Below are 17,721 nucleotides of genomic sequence, written 5' to 3'. Positions count from 1 at the left end.
ATCTTGAAACAAAAAAATGACCAATGAAAAGGTGTGAAGCACAAAAAGTGACCGATATTAAAATGAATTTGAATACTATTTTGGCTATTGCTGTTCTCCATGAATTTTCATATGTGCTTTTTAGGTTATGATGACCATCCGACAATCTGTTTTAGCTAAAATAGTGCTTAAAATGTCACTAAAATGCAGTATTCATTACTAAATAGTGGCCTAAATGAACGCAAAATGGTCCACTTTTTAAGAAAAAAAACACCCCTTTCACAAGGCTGGCTATAGGCCTGAGATACAATAGTCTGCAGTGATTATCAGACTCAGTGCACATATTAAATCTTTTATTGCCATCAGTCTTGAATCACAGATGTATTTTCAATGACCACATCTCTATCACATGGTTTCTCCTCACGGATGCAGGTGGGATTTATTGTCTTTGTTGACTCGTCCACCTGGGGGGCACAACAGAGTTTCTCCACACACTCCTGCCCACAGCGCAGACTGCAGCCGGGTCGTCCTGAACCCTCCGCGGGCGCAGCCTCGCTCTTTTCCGGCGTGAGAAACTCAGGTTGGACCGTGCAATGATTGACGCCGAAAGAGTAAAACACTGCTTTGATATTTGCTATAAGTTCCTCGCACTCTGCTGCGCTCATCCCGGCGGGACAGTGAACATGCAGAGATGCGATAATGAGGGAATCTGAGAGCTGCCAAATGTGAAGTTCGTGGACCGATAATACTCCGGGAACTTGACCGAGACAGAGTCGCACCTGGCGGACAGAAAGATGCAGAGGCGCCGCCTGGAGAACCAGCAGCCCGTATCTGTGTAACCTCGGCAGGGCGGCGGAAAGTAAAAATACCACACAAACCGTGGAGAAAACAGCATCCAGGTAAACCAGCAGGTGACAGTCTGAGTGAGGCCGGTGACAGTGAGCTCGGGACAGCAGCAGAACCAGACCATTAGACAGAACCAGGACTGAACACAGGAGATCCTGGACTATACTGAGGAGACCCAGATGATGCTCTCTGAAGATAGAGACTTGGGAAACACACTGAGGTGCTGGCAGGTTACAAATAAGCACAATAAAGGGGGGTTAGTTCACGCAGAAATTAAAATTCTGTAATGCATATTAAGGATAGTTCAACTAGAAATTAAAATTGTTATTAAGGGATAGTTCACACACTTTTTTTTTTTTTACAATTCTGTTATTAAGGGATAGTTCACCCTCCCTCCCTATATTCAACACAATAAATTATATTTTTGAAATGCAAAACATAAAAATTTATAAATGCACTCACCGGCCACTTTATTAGGTACACCTGTCTAACTGCTCGTTAACGCAAATATCTAATCAGCCAATCACATGGCAACAACTCAATGCATTTAGGCATGTAGACATGGTGAAGACGATCTGCTGCAGTTCAAAGCGAGCATCAGAATGGGGAAGAATTTAAGGATTTAAGTGACTTTAAACGTGCCAGACGGGCTGGTCTGAGTATTTTAGAAACTGCTGATCTACTGGGATTTTCACGCACAACCATCTCTAGGGTTTACAGAAAATGGTCTGACAAAGAGGAAATATCCAGTGAGCGGCAGTTCTGTGGGCGCAAATGCCTTGTTGATGCCAGAGGTCAGAGGAGAATGGCCAGACTGGTTTCAGCTGATAGGAAGGCAACAGTAACTCAAATAAGCACTCGTTACAACCGAGCTCTGCAGAAGAGCATCTCTGAACACACAACTCGTCCAACCTTGAGGCAGATGAGCTACAGCAGCAGAAGAGCACACCGGATGCCGCTCCTGTCAGCTAAGAACAGGAAACTGAGGCTACAATTCACACAGACTCACCAAAACTGGACAATAGAAGATTGGAGAAACGTTGCCTGCTCTGATGAGTCTCCATTTCTGCTGACACATTCAGATGGTCGGGTCAGAATTTGGCCTCAACAACATGAAAGCATGGATCCATCCTGCCTTGCATCAAGTACCTGGCAGTACCTTGTTGAATATACGCCACGAAGGATTAAGGCAGTTCTGAAGCCAAAAGGGGTTCCAACCCGGTACTAGTAAGGTGTACCTAATAAAGTGGCCAGTGAGTGTATTTACTGTATCTTTTTAAAGTAACTAGTTATTGCTCTCACCAGTGTGTTTCTGTTCTTCTGGAGGTTTCTCTATAGGTTCAGGGATTTTCTGAGGAGCTTCTCCGATACTGGATTGGGATGTTTGAGTGTGTTTGGACTCGGTGACGTTGGTGTTTTGGCATGAAGAAGAGCCGTCTGGAGAGGTTTGATTCGGGTCCAGAACACTGGACGTTTGAGGGTTGCAGAACATCAGTGCGCCGTCCGGAAGAGCACTTTCTACAACACAACATTATCAAAAAGAAGCGGGGACATAAGTATTGAACACATATTTTTCTGGGAATAATATTACTAAAGGAGCTGTTTACAGGGAATTGAACCAGATTTTGGTAAAAATCTTTTAAACATTAAAATAAAACAAAACAAATCTGAAAAATGAGCGGTGTAATAACAATGACACAAGGAGAAAGTGCTGGACAACTGAATAGTATTTAATACCCTATTTAAAAGGCTTTTTTGTTTACGGCAGCTTAAAGATGCCAACAAAGTGTCAAAATCTTGGATGGTTCTGTGGCTCTCATCTATCAAATCTGAGCTTTATTCTGTATTTTTATTGGATTCGTATCAGGTAATTGGCTAGGCCATTCTACAGCTTGATTTTCTTTCTCTGAAAGCATCTGAGAGTCTCTTTGGCTGCGTTTCGGATCATTGTCCTGCTGAAATGTCCACCCTGGTTTCATCTTCATCCTCCTGCTAATGTAGATGTTGGACTGAAGCAGCTGATCTTCATTTACACTAAGGAAGGGCAGAGGATTGCTGAAGAACTACTGAGAGATTTTGGCTGCTGTCTGGGCTTTCCATGTCTTTCTACACCTTCCTTTCTTCATGTGTTCAGTACTTTTTTTTCCCTGCGTCGTTTCATTTTATTACACAGAACTTCATTTATAAACTATTTAGTTGGTTTTCCTCTGCGTATATGGTTGCCAAAATGGTGACATGTTCAATACTTATTTCCCCCACTGTATATAAAAAAAAATTATATTTAATAATATTTAATTATATATATATATATATATATATATATATATATATATATATATATATATATATATATATTTATTTGTTTATATATATATATATATATATATATATATATATATATATATATATATATATGTATATATGTATGTATGTATGTATGTATGTATGTATGTATGTATGTATGTATGTATGTATGTATGTATACATACATATATATATATATATATATATATATATATATATATATATATATATATATATATATGTATGTATATATATATATGTATGTATATATATATATATATGTATGTATATATATGTATGTATATATATGTATGTATGTATGTATGTATATATATATATATATATATATATATATATATATATATATATATATATATATATATATATATATTATATTTATTTATACAATGTATAATATAGTGGCCCATTGATTTCAATATGAATGACTATATTAAGTAACTTAAACACACCTTTGGGTTCTGATGCAGAACGCATTTTGTTTTGCGTCCCATCATCCATCGCCCTCCTTCTCCAAAGCAAAACGAGTGTATTAAACAACACGCTCACTCCTCCAACAACAATACACAAGTGAGGATGCTGAATGGCTTCTGGCTGCACGAGATGAGTGAGAACCTCCAGGCTGATGGAGACGCACTGAGACGCCAGCAATAGAGCTGAGATCAGAATGCAGAACGGCTGGAGACGCATCCGGACATCATACACAGGATCGGGAACTTCTCTGGAGGCTTCAGGCGTGCATGAAGCGTTAGTTTGATGCTTTAATGCAGATAAAGCCATGTTTATGAAGACGTAGAGCGTGTGGAAACTGTCCACCGCGATCAGGAGAGATCTGCAGATTTGGCCCACCACAATCTCACACACCAGAAAGGCGAAGATGAGGACCAGCAGGACCGTGTGTGTGGAAATCCTCACCATTGTGTCCGTGCAACAAAGACTTCTGAAAAATAAGTATGTTATCATACAGTATACAGGAAAGTCTTAAAGAGACAGTTCACCGAAAAATGAACATTTACTATTTACTTATCCTCAAGTGGCTCCAAATCTTAATTTATTTTGAAGAAGTTTATTTTATAGTGAAGGAATGTTTGATGATTTTAACGTCATCTAATGCATTAATACACTAATCCCTGCATTAATATTTCAATTCTGCTGTTAACTATTTACATGAACGTATGCTGATGTGTTCATCCTCATATAAGTGCTTAACCTCATATAATTTTGCTCCATAACAGCTGTGCCTATGTGTGACTCATAACCAAGAAGGTAACTCCTCTGTACTTGTTATCAACAGATGTTACATCTCTTCTTCCAGTGTGCTCATTTACAGGAACAATCACAGATGGGAGGGGCTCAAGCTCACTCTTTTGCAGGCTCGGTTATGTGTGTGCGTAAAATTTGCTGTTCTGCCTATCAACTGATGATTGGACTGATCTGGATGGAGGATCTTATTAAAGCGCCCCCGGGAAGCACCGAAGGAAAATCGGCGATATACACTCGGCTACGAGGGTTAGAGAGGGTTGTGTAATGCCCACATGTGAACCTCATACTGTAAAGGGTTTATTCTGCAGCCTAGAGTGCTCCGTATGCTTTATCCATTTGATTCATTAAATTAATTTAAGCTTATTTGAAGCCTCTGACCGATCTTTGAACCTTGGGGACTAGGGGAAAGTTTCTTTCTTTATTTTATTTTTTTGTTGAACATGAAAGAAGATATTTTGAAGAATGCTGAAAACCTGTAACCATTGACTGCTATAGTAAAAAACAAATACTATGGAAGTCAATGTTTTTTTTTATCATTCTTCGAAATATCTTCATTTGTGTCAAACAGATAAAAAGAAACTTATAAAGGTTTGAAACAAGTGAAGGGTCAGTGGATGATGGGAGAAGATACATTTTTGGGTGAACTGTTCCCTTAAATGAGAACTGAATGCACACATAAATTATTGTCATTGTCACATTGGCAAAAATAGTATTATAGTTTCAATTCATATCCAGTTAAAGTTGTTTGAAATAGATACCAAAAACAAAATGTCATCATTTACTCATCTTCCCCCTGATTGAGATAATTTTTTCTTTGTTGAAGAAGATATTTTGAAGAATGCTGAAAACCTGTAACCATTGACTTTCATAGTAGGAAAAACAAATACTATGAAAGTTAAAAGTTACGGTATTTTATAGCATTCTTAGAAATATCTTCTTTCCTGTTCAACAGAAGAAAGAAACCCATGAAGGTTTGAAACAAGTAAATGATGACAGAATTAAAACTTTGTGGTGAACTATCCCTTTAATTGAGAACTGTACGCATAAATTAATGTCATTGTTATATTGGCAAAAATAGCACTATAGTTTTAATTTAAATGCAGGTAAAGTTGATTAAAAATAAATTAATAAAATTAGATGAACTGTCCGAATGAATCACTGAATCACGAACTATATCAAAAATAATCGAATTCAATATTAAGTCACACTCTGATCGTTTACTATGATCATAGACTGTGTTGTGATTCAGCATAATGTCAGGTTTGATTTCAGTCATCATTTTGGGTATTTGAAAAAGAAACCCGACACTACTGAATTCAGACTCGACTCAGTGAACTGTCCAAATGAATCAAACTGAATCGCAAACTATATCAAAGACAATTAGATTGAACACTAATTCACTCAGACCGCTAGTTCAGAATCACCAACAATATCAGGTTTGTTTTCTGTCATCGATCTGAGTTTTTGAAAACTATGACAGAAAACAAACCTGACAATATTACTGATTTCAGAGACTGAAGTGAACGGTCTGAATGAACCAATTAATCACGAACTATATCAAATGCAATCAAATTCAATACTAACTCACATGTGATCGCTAGCTTTGATCATAGACTGTGTTGTGATTCAGCATAATGTCAGGCATTACTGAATTCAGACTCGACTTAGTGAGCTGTCCAAATGAATCAAACTGAATCGCGAACAAAATACAATCAAATTCAATACTAATTTACACTCAGACCGCTAGTTCAGAAACATCAACAAATCAGGTTTGTTTTCTGTCACCGTTCTGAGTTTTTAAAAAACTATGACAGAAAACAAACCTGAAAATACTGATTTCAGAGACTGAAGTGAACTGTCCGAATGAACCAAACTGAATCACGAACTATAACGTTACCAAACATGCTCGAATTCAATACTAACTCGCATGTGATCGCTAGCTTTGATCACAGACTGTGTTGTGATTCAGCATAATGTCAGGTTTGGTTTCAGTCATCATTCTGAGTATTTGAAAAAGAAACCCGACACTACTGAATTCAGACTCGACTCAGTGAACTGTCCGAATGAATCAAACTGAATCGCGAACAACATCCCGTTCGCATAGCTAGATTTAAATCACACGATTTGATCGTAAGTCTGTTTGTTTTCATCGAGTGAAACGTGAAGGAGTTTTCTGTCAGAAACACACACAAAAGCACAGAGTCGACTTGAATACTAAGTGTGAAAGCAGTGTCTCGGTTGCCATGATCTCTATCAGGACTCCAGTGCATTTTAGACCGTAAAAATCAGAGGGAATGTTTCTGGACAAACTCCACACTGAACTTCAGCGATACTACAACACTTTCACTGGAGGAAAACACACGACAGCAGCAGATTGATTCTCATGTGCTTCCAGCTTTGATCGAGAGACAGTAATGCGCCTTTACGCTGGCTTAAACACGTCTATAGGTATTTATACTTATATTAAAAGTGCTTAACAGATCATGAGTTCACTCAGGCTGCGTTAAAATATTATTAGCTGGGGATTGTCTGGCATTAATTATGATTTAATGTCCTGTCAGCCTTTTTAGCATATTATTTTAGTAAAGATAGATTCTTGCTAAAACTCAACAATCTGAAAAATAGTTTTGTTATTATTAATTTGAATCTATTCGGCGACAAAAACGAGGTAATTTCAGAAACATCAGGATATCCTGGAATTATTATGTGTTTAACAACATTTCTTTCAAACCTTAAATATAACATTGAGATTTGAAGCATTATTTCTGAAAATGACAACTGCAGAATAACTGTTCACTTGATCCAAAGACAAATCAGGCATATTTCACCAAAAATTCAATATATTTCTCACATATTCTGAAGTTACACATTCATATAAGTTTGGTATATGACTGAAATAAAAACTGAAGATAAAGATTTCTGAAAATATAGCCTATTTGTTTTATGTTAACAATATAGTTTAAACACCGTTTGTATTTCAACCCTACTAAAAAAACCAGGCTGGTTTCAGAGGGATTTTGGCCATTTCCAGGCTGGTTTCCAGCTAAATGACCAGCGCAATCCAACTAAAACCAGCTTGACCAGCCTGGTTTAAGATGGACATAGCTGGTTTTGGCTGGGCTCCCAGCCTGGCTAGGCTGGTCAAGCTGGTGTTAGCTGGTCATCTCCCAGCCTGACCAGCTAACACTAGGCTGGAAATGGCTGGAAACCAGCCTGGAAATGGCCAAAACCCCTCTAAAACCAGCATGGTCGACCAGCTAAAACCAGCCAACCAGCCTAGGCTGGTTTAAGCTGGATTTTTTAGCAGGGAATTTTGGTAGAAATGTGATCAGTATAGTTTACAGAAATAAAAACACAGTTTACTGACAAATACAGCAACTAAGTGGTCTCTTATACACGGTAAAAGTCCTGGGTTCCAATTTGTGATGAGACAACATGAATGAATGAAGCTAACTTATTAGTTTTTCACAGATTTAAGTGGATTTAACATTAAACAAGGAAGTTCTTCCCCCAAAAACATCAAGAATTGGGTTGTTTCAACTCATTTTAAATAAGTAGTTTGAACAAACAGCCAACAAAGTTTTTGTGTATAGAGAGATGAGTACACTTGTTTACAATCAAGGATTTTATACTATAAAAATCGTGCATTATTTAAAATATACAACATTTCTATCAAGCGTATGTGTATAAATCAGTGTTTACCTGTTTGTGTATGTCCTCCTGAGGGATATAGAGTCTTCAGAGCAGCATGAGACACGGTTATAAAGTTCCCAGAGTAACAGAGTGAGTTTCTGTCCCAGCGGAGCGCGCGTGTGTGTGTGTGTGTGTGCTCAGGAGCAGACTGGGGCACAATTTCAGGTCAGAAATCCCACACCCACCCAAACCATCCTTTGAAAAATGAACAATAAAAAAAAAAGGGAACTACAGCTGAGGGTTTGACAAATAGATAATAAAACAGCACGACTCTTCATATTGCAACCAATCCTGTGCTTTAAAAAGGTTTTTGTTTTGAGGTTTGATGTTGGTCAGCAAAAAAAGAGATCTAAATCATCAGGCTGGAGCCGTGCAAAATAAAGGCTCTCTCTTAACCCTTAAAGACCTAGAGGTATTTTGTGGGCACCTAATGGGCCTATATTATTATTTTTTTTAAAGCAGTTTTATTTTTATTTTAGCAGTCAGCCTCAAGTGTCATATATCATTTAAAACAGGAGAACCTGAAGTTTCAATCTGTATCATTTAAAGGTCCAGTCTAAAATATTTTTTGGTCCAAAAACATATGAACAGACAGAAAATATTCCAGAATTTTCCAGAAACGATTTTTTAAAAAAAGTGGCATTTTCTAGTTATTTCAAACAAAACCTTATGAAGTTTGTTTTTCTTTCTTTAGAAATACATGCTATGTTGTTTTATACTTCCAAAATAAATTTTGTCTACATCCACAATTCCCTGAGCAAGTTATAGCAATTTATTTCAATGTTCCTCCAAGGCGTTTTTCTATGGGGGAAAAAAATGCATTTATTTACTGACAATGTATTCGCCCAAAAGTTCTGGGAATGAACTAAACAGAAAAAAAATGTTACAAAATAATAGAACAGTGAAGCAAATTTGACTTTTTCCAAATAATATATTTCCAGTTACTATAAACAACACCACTTACAATGAACAAATAAAAAAATAAGAAAATAATAAATAATGCGTCAAAGTCCAAATAAACATGGTGCAAATCCTCGGTAAAAAAAATAGATATAAATTTTTACTATACTATAAATAGTTACATAACTAAACTAGATTCAATATGGAACATCATTAGGTTTTATGTGCCAGCATGGATATGGTTGTCTGTGGATATGGATTTGGATATGGTTGTCTGTAATGCAGACAAACAGCTGCACCTTCATTTGCGTCTTTTGAAAACAGCAAGAGCAGCAGTTCGTCTTTGCTGTGTCACTGTTTTGTCATGTTTCTGTGCTGCTGTGCATGCAAAAGTACTTAGTATGAGAATTATTTCATGCAAAATTTTTTTTTTGCGTTTATTTAGCCGCGCATAAATGTATGCCTATCTCTCATTCCGTGTTGTTCAAAAAGCTCATTGATGGTCCACAAACAAAAGCGAAACCTATGCTTATTGGTTGTGATATAGCGAGTTTGAACCAATCTGGGCATGGAGGAGGGACAATGCATCAATGTATCATGTCTGGTTTGTCCGGAGACACAGTGACGAGGGTTTCTTTGTCAAATCAGAGTTGTCAAATTTTGATGAAGTAACCGCACTGATTCCGGAGCCTCTGAAAGTCCGCGAATGTTATGTGATACATCACTGGAAAGCTGAGATTCTCTTCTTTATGCCAATCTTTGAATTGTATGAATCGGATCAGCGGATCAAAAGTTATTAAACATTTAAGAGCAATACTTATTTTTAGCCGCGGGCGGCTGTCTCAGTCTTTAAGGGTTAAATGGAGTCCTCTCTTCTCTTTTTATTCTGCTCAATTTCCCTAATATTGTATCTCTTCCATCCACCAGAATCATCAGCTTTATACAGTAAAGAGAACCAGTTTTACTGGAAACTTAACCCAGTCATCTCAATGGCAGAAACTGCCCCAATCATTCTTCATGCTCTAGTGTTACGAACACAACTGTCTCACCAAACAAACAACACCTTTCACATTAGCGTTTGTTCATTTAGCAGTTTACTTTCTCAAAACAGTTTATCCAAACGATTGCATTATGATCTAAATAAGTATATGTGGTGGCGGCATGGTGGCTCAGTGGTTAGCACTGTGGCTTCACAGCAAGACGGTCGCTGGTTCGAGTCCCGACTGGGTCAGTTAGCATTTCTGTGTGGAGTTTGCATGTTCTCCCTGTGTTGGCATTGGTTTCCTCCGGGTGCTCCGGTTTCCACAACAGTCCAAACACATGCGCTATAGGGGAATTGGGTAAGCTAAATTGGCCTTAATGTATGACTGTGTGTGAATGAGTGTGCATGGGTGTTTCCCAGTACTGGGATGAGTCAAGACTAACACATTTTTAAGAATAATTTTTAAATATAATTTATTTGATATTTAAATGCTGAATTTAGGAATAAAAATGTCAGGACAGTGTGGGCAATGATTAGGGCTAGACAGAATCTGCGGACGTTTTTTTGCTATTTCTGCAGAGAATTTTGGTAAAAATCTGTGGATTTCTGCGGAATTATTTCAGGAGTATCCAGCGGAGTAACTAAAAACGTAATATATTAAATAAAAACTAAATAAATTCCGATTTACACATTTACTCAAGTAAATAAACAGAATTAATGATGGGCTAAAAATCTGCAGGAATCTGCGGAATTCAGCGCGCGCAGATTCCGTGTGGGCTTAGCAATGATCAATTAAACAATAATTATGGCTTTCATATCCTATTATTCACTCGTTTTTTTTCCCCGACTTGATTTTATCAGGGGTCACCACAGCAAAATGAACCGCAAACCTATCCAGCATAGTGGATCCCCTTACAACTGCAACCCAGTACTGGGAAACACCCATACACACTCATAAACTACGACCAATTTAGTTAATCAATTCCCCTATAGCACATGTGTTTGGACTGTGGGGGAAACCGGAGCACCCGGAGGAAACCAATGCTAACACGGGGAGAACATGCAAACTCCAGGACTCAAACCAGCGACTTTCTTGCTGTGAGGTAACAGTGCTGTGAGCCACCCTGCCACCCCACATATACTATTATACATTTCTACAAAAGTTGGATCGTTTTACAGAGCAAAATACCTCATCAGTAGGCCCACACGGAATCTGCGCGCGCTGAATTCCGCAGATGATTTTTAGCCCATTATTAATTCTGTTTATTTACTTGAGTAAATATGTGAATCTGAATTTATTCAGTTTTTATTCAGTAATTTATTACTTTTTATTTATTATATTAAGGTTTTAGTTATGATACTCCGCTGGAGACTCTCAAAATAATTCCGCAGAAATCCGCTGATTTTTACTAAAATTCTCCTCAGAAATAGCTAAAAACATCCGCAGATTCCGTCTGGCCCTGCTCATCAGTTTTCCCTAGCAGGATAGAATAAACACCCCCACATATGAAGAAATCCATGCACTCGTACGTTGCAAAAAATGTATTGCTACCATCAATTTTTGAAGTTAACTTTATAAGTCACCTCAACTTCAATTAAAATGACTTAAACTTCAAGTTATGATTTGTACAAATAATAAAAAAATAAAGCAGAAATCTGATTATCTCACCAAAATAAGCTAAAGATTAAAAAATATGCTGCCATGACTTTCTGATCATGTAATTTTTATTACAAAATAATGTGCAGCTTGATAATAGCCAATAAACTCTGGTAGGACAGTCTGAGGATAAAACAGGATAAAGTTATGCTGAAGTGTGTGTGTGTGTGTGTGTGTGTGTGTGTGTGTGTGTGTGTGTGTGTGTGTGTAAGCACTATCATGTGAGGGATCTTCAGTCCGTCGGTTCACTTTAGTCATAAGTCAGTGAGCTGGAAGAACTGAAGCATTTCTTCGCTTCTCTTCCACAATTCTCCTCATCTTCTCATGGCTTTTCTGATATTCATAAAATATGTCTATAGGGAATTCAGATGCAGAGGTTGTGGCCAAAGGGCTGTTTTTAACTCTCTCTGTGCCTGAGGGACAGATCTGACCAACACGTCTCATTGAGTTTGACAAGCGAGAGGCTTTTTAAAGACCTAAATCAACAGCAGGCTGCAGTCAAAACACTGAGAGCCAATGGAGATCTTACCTGAACACAAGCCATTCTCCAGCAGAGCCCGTTCTCCATTCACACTCGCTGCTGGACGGTCAGTGTGGAGAATTTCTGGCTCACGGGGGTCAACGTATAATCTGCTTTCAAAGGAAAGCCAAATTAAATAGAAAATTCACAATCACGACTGCACAGAAGGATTGACTGTGAAACTGTTCTCACATAGAAACTGAAAGAAACCCAGCGGAAACCTTAATGTCAAATAACTTTATGAGAAACATGTCAAGACTGCAAATCCAGCTGATGTCAACATGACGTCAAACTGACATCTCACACTGGTGTCAAAAACAGATCAAAAATACGCCAATTTTAGATCTCAATCTGATGTTCATATTCATCCGTGCATTATTCTATTATCCATCTATGATTCAACCAATTCACCCATCCATCATTTCATTCTTCAATCCATCCATCATTCTGTTCATCTATCCATCCACCTATTCACCATTCTATCTTTCATACAGTCCATTATTCTGTCCATCAATCCATCCATAGATCTATCATTCTGTTCATCCACCCAGCCATCCATCATTCTATCTTATAATCCATCCACCCATCCATCATTCTATCACTCAATCTATCCATCAGCCTATTCTTCAAACCATTCATTCACCCATCTTTCATTCTATTTATCCATCCACCATTCATCATCTATTCTTCAATCCATCCACTCATCCAGTCTATTCTTCAATCCATCCACCCTTCTATTCACCAATCCATCATTCTATCCTTCCATCCATCCACCGTTCAATCCATCCATCCATCCACCGTTCAATCCATCCATCCATCCATCCATCCATCCATCCATCCACCTTTCTATCCTTCAATCCATATAGCCATCCATCATTTGGTCCTTCAAGCTATCCATCCATCCATCCACAATTCTATCCTTCAATCCATCCATCTGTCATTTGGTCCTTCAAGCTAGCCATCCATCCATCCATCCATCCATCCATCCACCATTCTATCCTTCAATCCATCCATCTGTCATTCGGTCCTTCAAGCTAGCCATCCATCCATCCATCCATCCATCCACCATTCTATCCTTCAATCCATCCATCTGTCATTCGGTCCTTCAAGCTAGCCATCCATCCATCCATCCATCCATCCACCATTCTATCCTTCAATCCATCTACCCATCCATCATGTTCATCCATCTATCAACCTATCAATCAATCCATCCACCCGGCCATCCATCTATCCTTCAATCTATGCATCCACCCACCAATCAATTCTCCAATACATCCACCCATCAATCCATCATTCTATTCTTCAATACATCTTTCTATTCCTGAATCCACCCATTCATCAGTCTATCGTATAAAACATCCATCCATCATTCTGTTCATCCACCCAACATTCTATCCCTAAATCCATCCACCTAGAAGTATCCTTCAATCAATCCACCCACTGATCTCATCATTCTCTTCAATTGATCCATCCATCCATGATGTTACCCTCAAATCCACCCATCAGTCTCCCTTCAATCCATCCATCCACCATTCTATTCATCCATCCAACCTGCCACCAGTCTATCCTTTAATCCATCAGACTATCTTTCAATCTATCCAATCATCTATCCATCAGTCTATCCTTAAATCCCTCTATCCACCCACCATTATGTCATCCATCCACCCATCCATCCTTCTATCCATCCATTGTTCAATCCACCAATTCGTCTACTGTTCTATTATCCCATCCATCATTCTATTGTTTATTTAATAAATCTATCAGCTGTATTTAGTCATTCATTCCATCTTTCAGTCCATCCATCCTCATTCTATCCACCAATCCATCCATTGTTTTATCATCCATCCATCCTGTACTGTAAAATCACTCAATAAATGGAGACATGGCGCTCTGACGTCTCCCTGTGATTATATAAGGCAGGCACTGAGGATTACACCCAAAATTCCTTCAAAGTAGCTTTATAATAATAAGCTCCAAGAGTCAAATACCTCAGAAATCCCTTATATACAGCACAGAACATCCCAAAGTACAGCAAGCTCCACTGACGTTGACATGATGATGAAATAATGATCCTAACTATTGTTTTACTTACACTAAGAGTCTCCAAATGTCTGAGGATTATATTCCCTCATTAAACAGACGTTCAGGTGTGTTTGTGGTTTATTATTTCAGGCTCTGCTTCTCTACTGTATTTGTGTACGTCCTGTGCTCGGGGTTCAACAGAAGCTCGGTAATCTCAAACATATTGCTCTCCTGCTGCAGGCCTGTTTGATACTGTTTGCATACATCTCGGGGTGTATAACATACCAGACCACCTGACGGGATGCTTTCTTTTAGATGAAAGCAGGGGGTTTCAACCTGTGCAAACTCGGCATACAACAACAGCGACTCAACTTCCACAAAACTCATAATAACTCGCATTAAGATATATTAACCCTTGTGTGCTGTTAAGGGATGTTTTCATCCACTCGGTGGTGATTTTGAGTCTTAATTTGGCCATAACTTTTTCTGTTTCAGCGAATTTTTGGTAACAAATTTTATTTTGAGACATTCATTTATTCATTTTCATCTGCTTTTCCAGGGGCCGGGTCGCAGGGGAGCAGTCTCAGGAGAGAACCCCAGACTTCCTTCTCCTCAGACAGTTCCTCCAGCTCCTCTGGGGGAATCACAAGGCATTACCAGGCCAGCCAAGAGACGTGGCCTGGGTCTTCCCTAAGGCCTCTACCCGGTTCGACATGCCTGAAACAACTCCCTAGGAGTCCAGGAGACATCCGAAACAGATGCCCGAGCTACCTCAGCTGATTTCTCTTGATGTGGAGGAGCAGCGGCTCTACTCCGAGCTCCTCTCGAGTGACAGAGCTCCTCACTCTATCTCTAAGGGTGTGTCCTGCCACCCTGCGAAGGGAACTCATTTCAGCCGCTTGTAGCAGAGATCTTTGGGAAAAATGTTTTGGAATTTTTCAAAAACTCAACACACTACGGGAAAATTTACTACCCTTTGGTTATGTTCGGGGCTGTTTTTGCCCCATTGACTGAGTGGGCCTGACAAACCACATGCAGAAACATTTCCTCTCCATATGCACCAGACACTATACTTACACTCCAGACACTTTCTTACAACCACTCCATATTTTTATGAAATACTGTGCATTTCTGAGTGCGCCTCACACAGGTGAGTGGGCCTGACAAACCACCTGTAGAAACACTCTCTCTCTCCATATGCACCGGACACTTAAACTCCAAACACTCTTACAACCACTCCTTATCTTTATGAAACCTTGTGCATTTCTGAACGTGCCTCACACAGGTGAGTGGGCCTGACAAACCACCTGTAGAAACACTCCATCTCCAAATGCACCGGACACTTTACTTAAACTACCAACACTCTTACAATCACTCCACATCTCCATAAAAACATTGTTCATTTCTGAGTGCGCCTCACACAGGTGAGTGGGCCTGAAAAACCACGTGTAAAAACACTCTCTCTCCATATGCACCGGACACTTAAACCCTAGACACTTTCTTACAACCCCTCCATATCTTTATGAAACATTGTGCATTTCTGAGTGACTCACACAGGTGAGTGAGCCTGACAAACCACCTGTAGAAACAAATCAAATACACGTGCTCGTAAGCTACGGCGACGCACTTTCTGCTATGAGATGGAGCGCGAGATGCACTCAACGTTACGCTGCATGAATTTTTTAATTAGCCTACATTAGTAACAGTTAATTTTGTTATGGTATGAACTTTATTCATAGGAAAGGCAAAAATAAATAAATAAAATAAGACCTTTGTAACGAAATCCAAGCCTTTGTGTGCCAAATTCAAGGCTATTAAGGCTATTAATTTGAGATCAAAATTATTTTTTTTTCGGGTACTCTGATATTGATAATTATGTAGCACACAGCGAAACACAGCATTTCATTCCACTGTATGTCCACACATGTAGAGGAGTGACAATAAAGTCAGACTTGACTTCAAATATGGTACCAAATACCAGTTTCAGCATGATTTCGAGTAGCAAAAATAACTAAACGTGTCACATTCAAGCAAAAAGCTGATAATGCAATGGGTGTATATGCGTTTTAAATTATAACTCAACCCTGAATGCTACACAAATTCAACATCAGCCATTAATGCAATCGTGCAAACACAAGCATTCACCAGCAGCGCTGCAGGTTTGTCATTACATGCATTTATTTGAGAGGGAAAAGCCATACACATTTCTCTGTGTTTACCAGTACAGTTTGATTAATTTAACAGGTAATTTTTAAAAATTACTAAAAATAAAGCATTACAAACATCAGGTGTGTGGGGCTCACAGAAGTGTGGATTTCTCAAGGTCGAAGACGATCTGGATGTAGAGGCCGACGTCTGCTTTTTCCGAGACGCTCGGGAGAAAAAGAGAAAGAACCAAAACCACAGGAATGGTGGCGAGTACTACATTGATCAGGTCAAGCTTCTCTCGAGGTAAAGTGTAGTCTCTAGTGTCTCCAGCAGGCGGTAGCCTCACAACTTTAGTGTTTTCTTTATGAAGTCTCATAATCCGGCTGCCCCAAAACACACTCTCCATTTACATCATATATACTCTCTAGAGCTCCATCCCCTTTATATAAATCAACAGAGCCCCGAAAACCCCAACCAATCGAAAAAGTAAACCTTTAAACTTAATATTTGCTCTTTAAAGAATCTGAAAATATACACCAAAGAAAAAAAGAGGAGGGAAATCCCACAACAGCTTTAAAAAAAGACATGAAGAGAGGAGGGAGGGGGGAATAAAAGGAAATGAATCAGAAGTAAACAGAAACCGATTCAGCCAGAATAACAAAGAGGTTTAAAGGCAAACGTGTCTGATGAGTGATAACCGGTGGAAGACAGAATGAGCGCGAGAGAGAGACAAAAACAGGGTGGAAAACTGTACAATTCATTCGTCTGTTTCGTCTGGCGACTCGATAAAAACGGCGATCCCATCCGATCGCGCCAGATACTCACACAGGTTTCTAATGCTTTCACAAGTGCTGATTGGTGGAGATCAGAAGTGGCCGTTTTAACCCATTCCTGAGCAGGATCATATGGAAAGCGGGTGTGCATCACTTTGGTAAGTCTATGTGTGTGTGTTTGTGTGCGTTGAAGAGACACTAATAATGACAAACGCACACACAGACTTGCTAAACAACATCCAATGACGTGTGTGTGTGTTTGCTCAGTGTGGTCCAGCAGGGTCCGTTTTGCTATCATGTGTGTGTTTCTCCACGTGTGTCTTTGGTAGCTGTGTGCTTTTGAAGCACACAAATGGCTGAATAAGTGTGTTCAGTGAATGATAGATTGGATTTGTCCTAATTTTGGCATGTTTTAGGATGGATATTTGAAGTTCTTCGTGTTGTTGATGTAAAATGTGTTGAAAGCAGAAGAGAGATGGAAAGAGACCTGAGGAATATGGGCAATGAACAAACCGGCCTTTCTGATTCTCGCTGCACGTGTGGACCCTGAGGAGAGATGAATATGGGGTTATTATTAAACACTGATGAGTTATTATTGAAGAGTGTCTTCGTGAAG

General features: G+C 39.0%; 2 protein-coding genes and 1 long non-coding RNA gene across 4 annotated transcripts in view; 1 reads left to right on the top strand and 2 right to left on the bottom strand.

The window, feature by feature from the left end:
- Window positions 1-318: 318 nt before the first annotated feature.
- LOC100002134 (proton-coupled zinc antiporter SLC30A1) lies at window positions 319-12,901 on the bottom strand. Of its 2 annotated transcripts, none has more exons than XM_073929751.1 (4): window positions 12,172-12,901; window positions 3,600-4,087; window positions 2,128-2,343; window positions 319-1,048 (listed from the first exon to the last, which is right to left on the bottom strand). In XM_073929751.1, exons 2-4 carry the CDS (start codon window positions 4,063-4,065, stop codon window positions 342-344), a joined length of 1,389 nt encoding a protein of 462 aa, XP_073785852.1. In that variant the 5' UTR covers window positions 4,066-4,087; window positions 12,172-12,901; the 3' UTR covers window positions 319-341. The 2 variants fall into 2 exon arrangements, with proteins under 2 accessions (XP_073785852.1, XP_009292164.1); XM_009293889.5 differs by lacking the exon at window positions 12,172-12,901 and adding an exon at window positions 8,113-8,238.
- Window positions 6,503-17,206, top strand: LOC141378693 (uncharacterized). Its single transcript, XR_012393904.1, has 2 exons — window positions 6,503-6,858; window positions 14,744-17,206. It is a non-coding gene; the product is annotated as an uncharacterized lncRNA (long non-coding RNA).
- ppp1r37 (protein phosphatase 1, regulatory subunit 37) overlaps window positions 16,345-17,721 on the bottom strand; it is a 72,531-nt gene continuing 71,154 nt past the window's right edge. Inside the window, exon 13 of the mRNA NM_001080167.2 lies at window positions 16,345-17,651. The gene's annotated coding sequence lies outside the window, so the exon portion shown is untranslated. The remainder of the gene's footprint in view (window positions 17,652-17,721) is intronic.

This window comes from Danio rerio, chromosome 18 (genome assembly GCF_049306965.1).
Source record: "Danio rerio strain Tuebingen ecotype United States chromosome 18, GRCz12tu, whole genome shotgun sequence".
NCBI classification, from domain to species: Eukaryota; Metazoa; Chordata; class Actinopteri; order Cypriniformes; family Danionidae; genus Danio; species Danio rerio.
The sequence above is the reverse complement of the archived record's forward strand: the minus strand, read 5'-3'. Positions and strand labels throughout refer to the sequence as shown.

Excerpts from the sequence above, each read along its gene's own strand:
- LOC100002134 (XM_073929751.1), bottom strand. The coding sequence starts at position 4,065 with ATGGTGAGGATTTCCACACACACGGTCCTGCTGGTCCTCATCTTCGCC. Across the intron at positions 2,344-3,599 it reads TTCTGCATCAGAACCCAAAG|AAAGTGCTCTTCCGGACGGC; the intron begins GTGTGTTTAAGT and ends GTTGTGTTGTAG. Across the intron at positions 1,049-2,127 it reads AGAAGAACAGAAACACACTG|CACCTCAGTGTGTTTCCCAA; the intron begins GTGAGAGCAATA and ends GTAACCTGCCAG.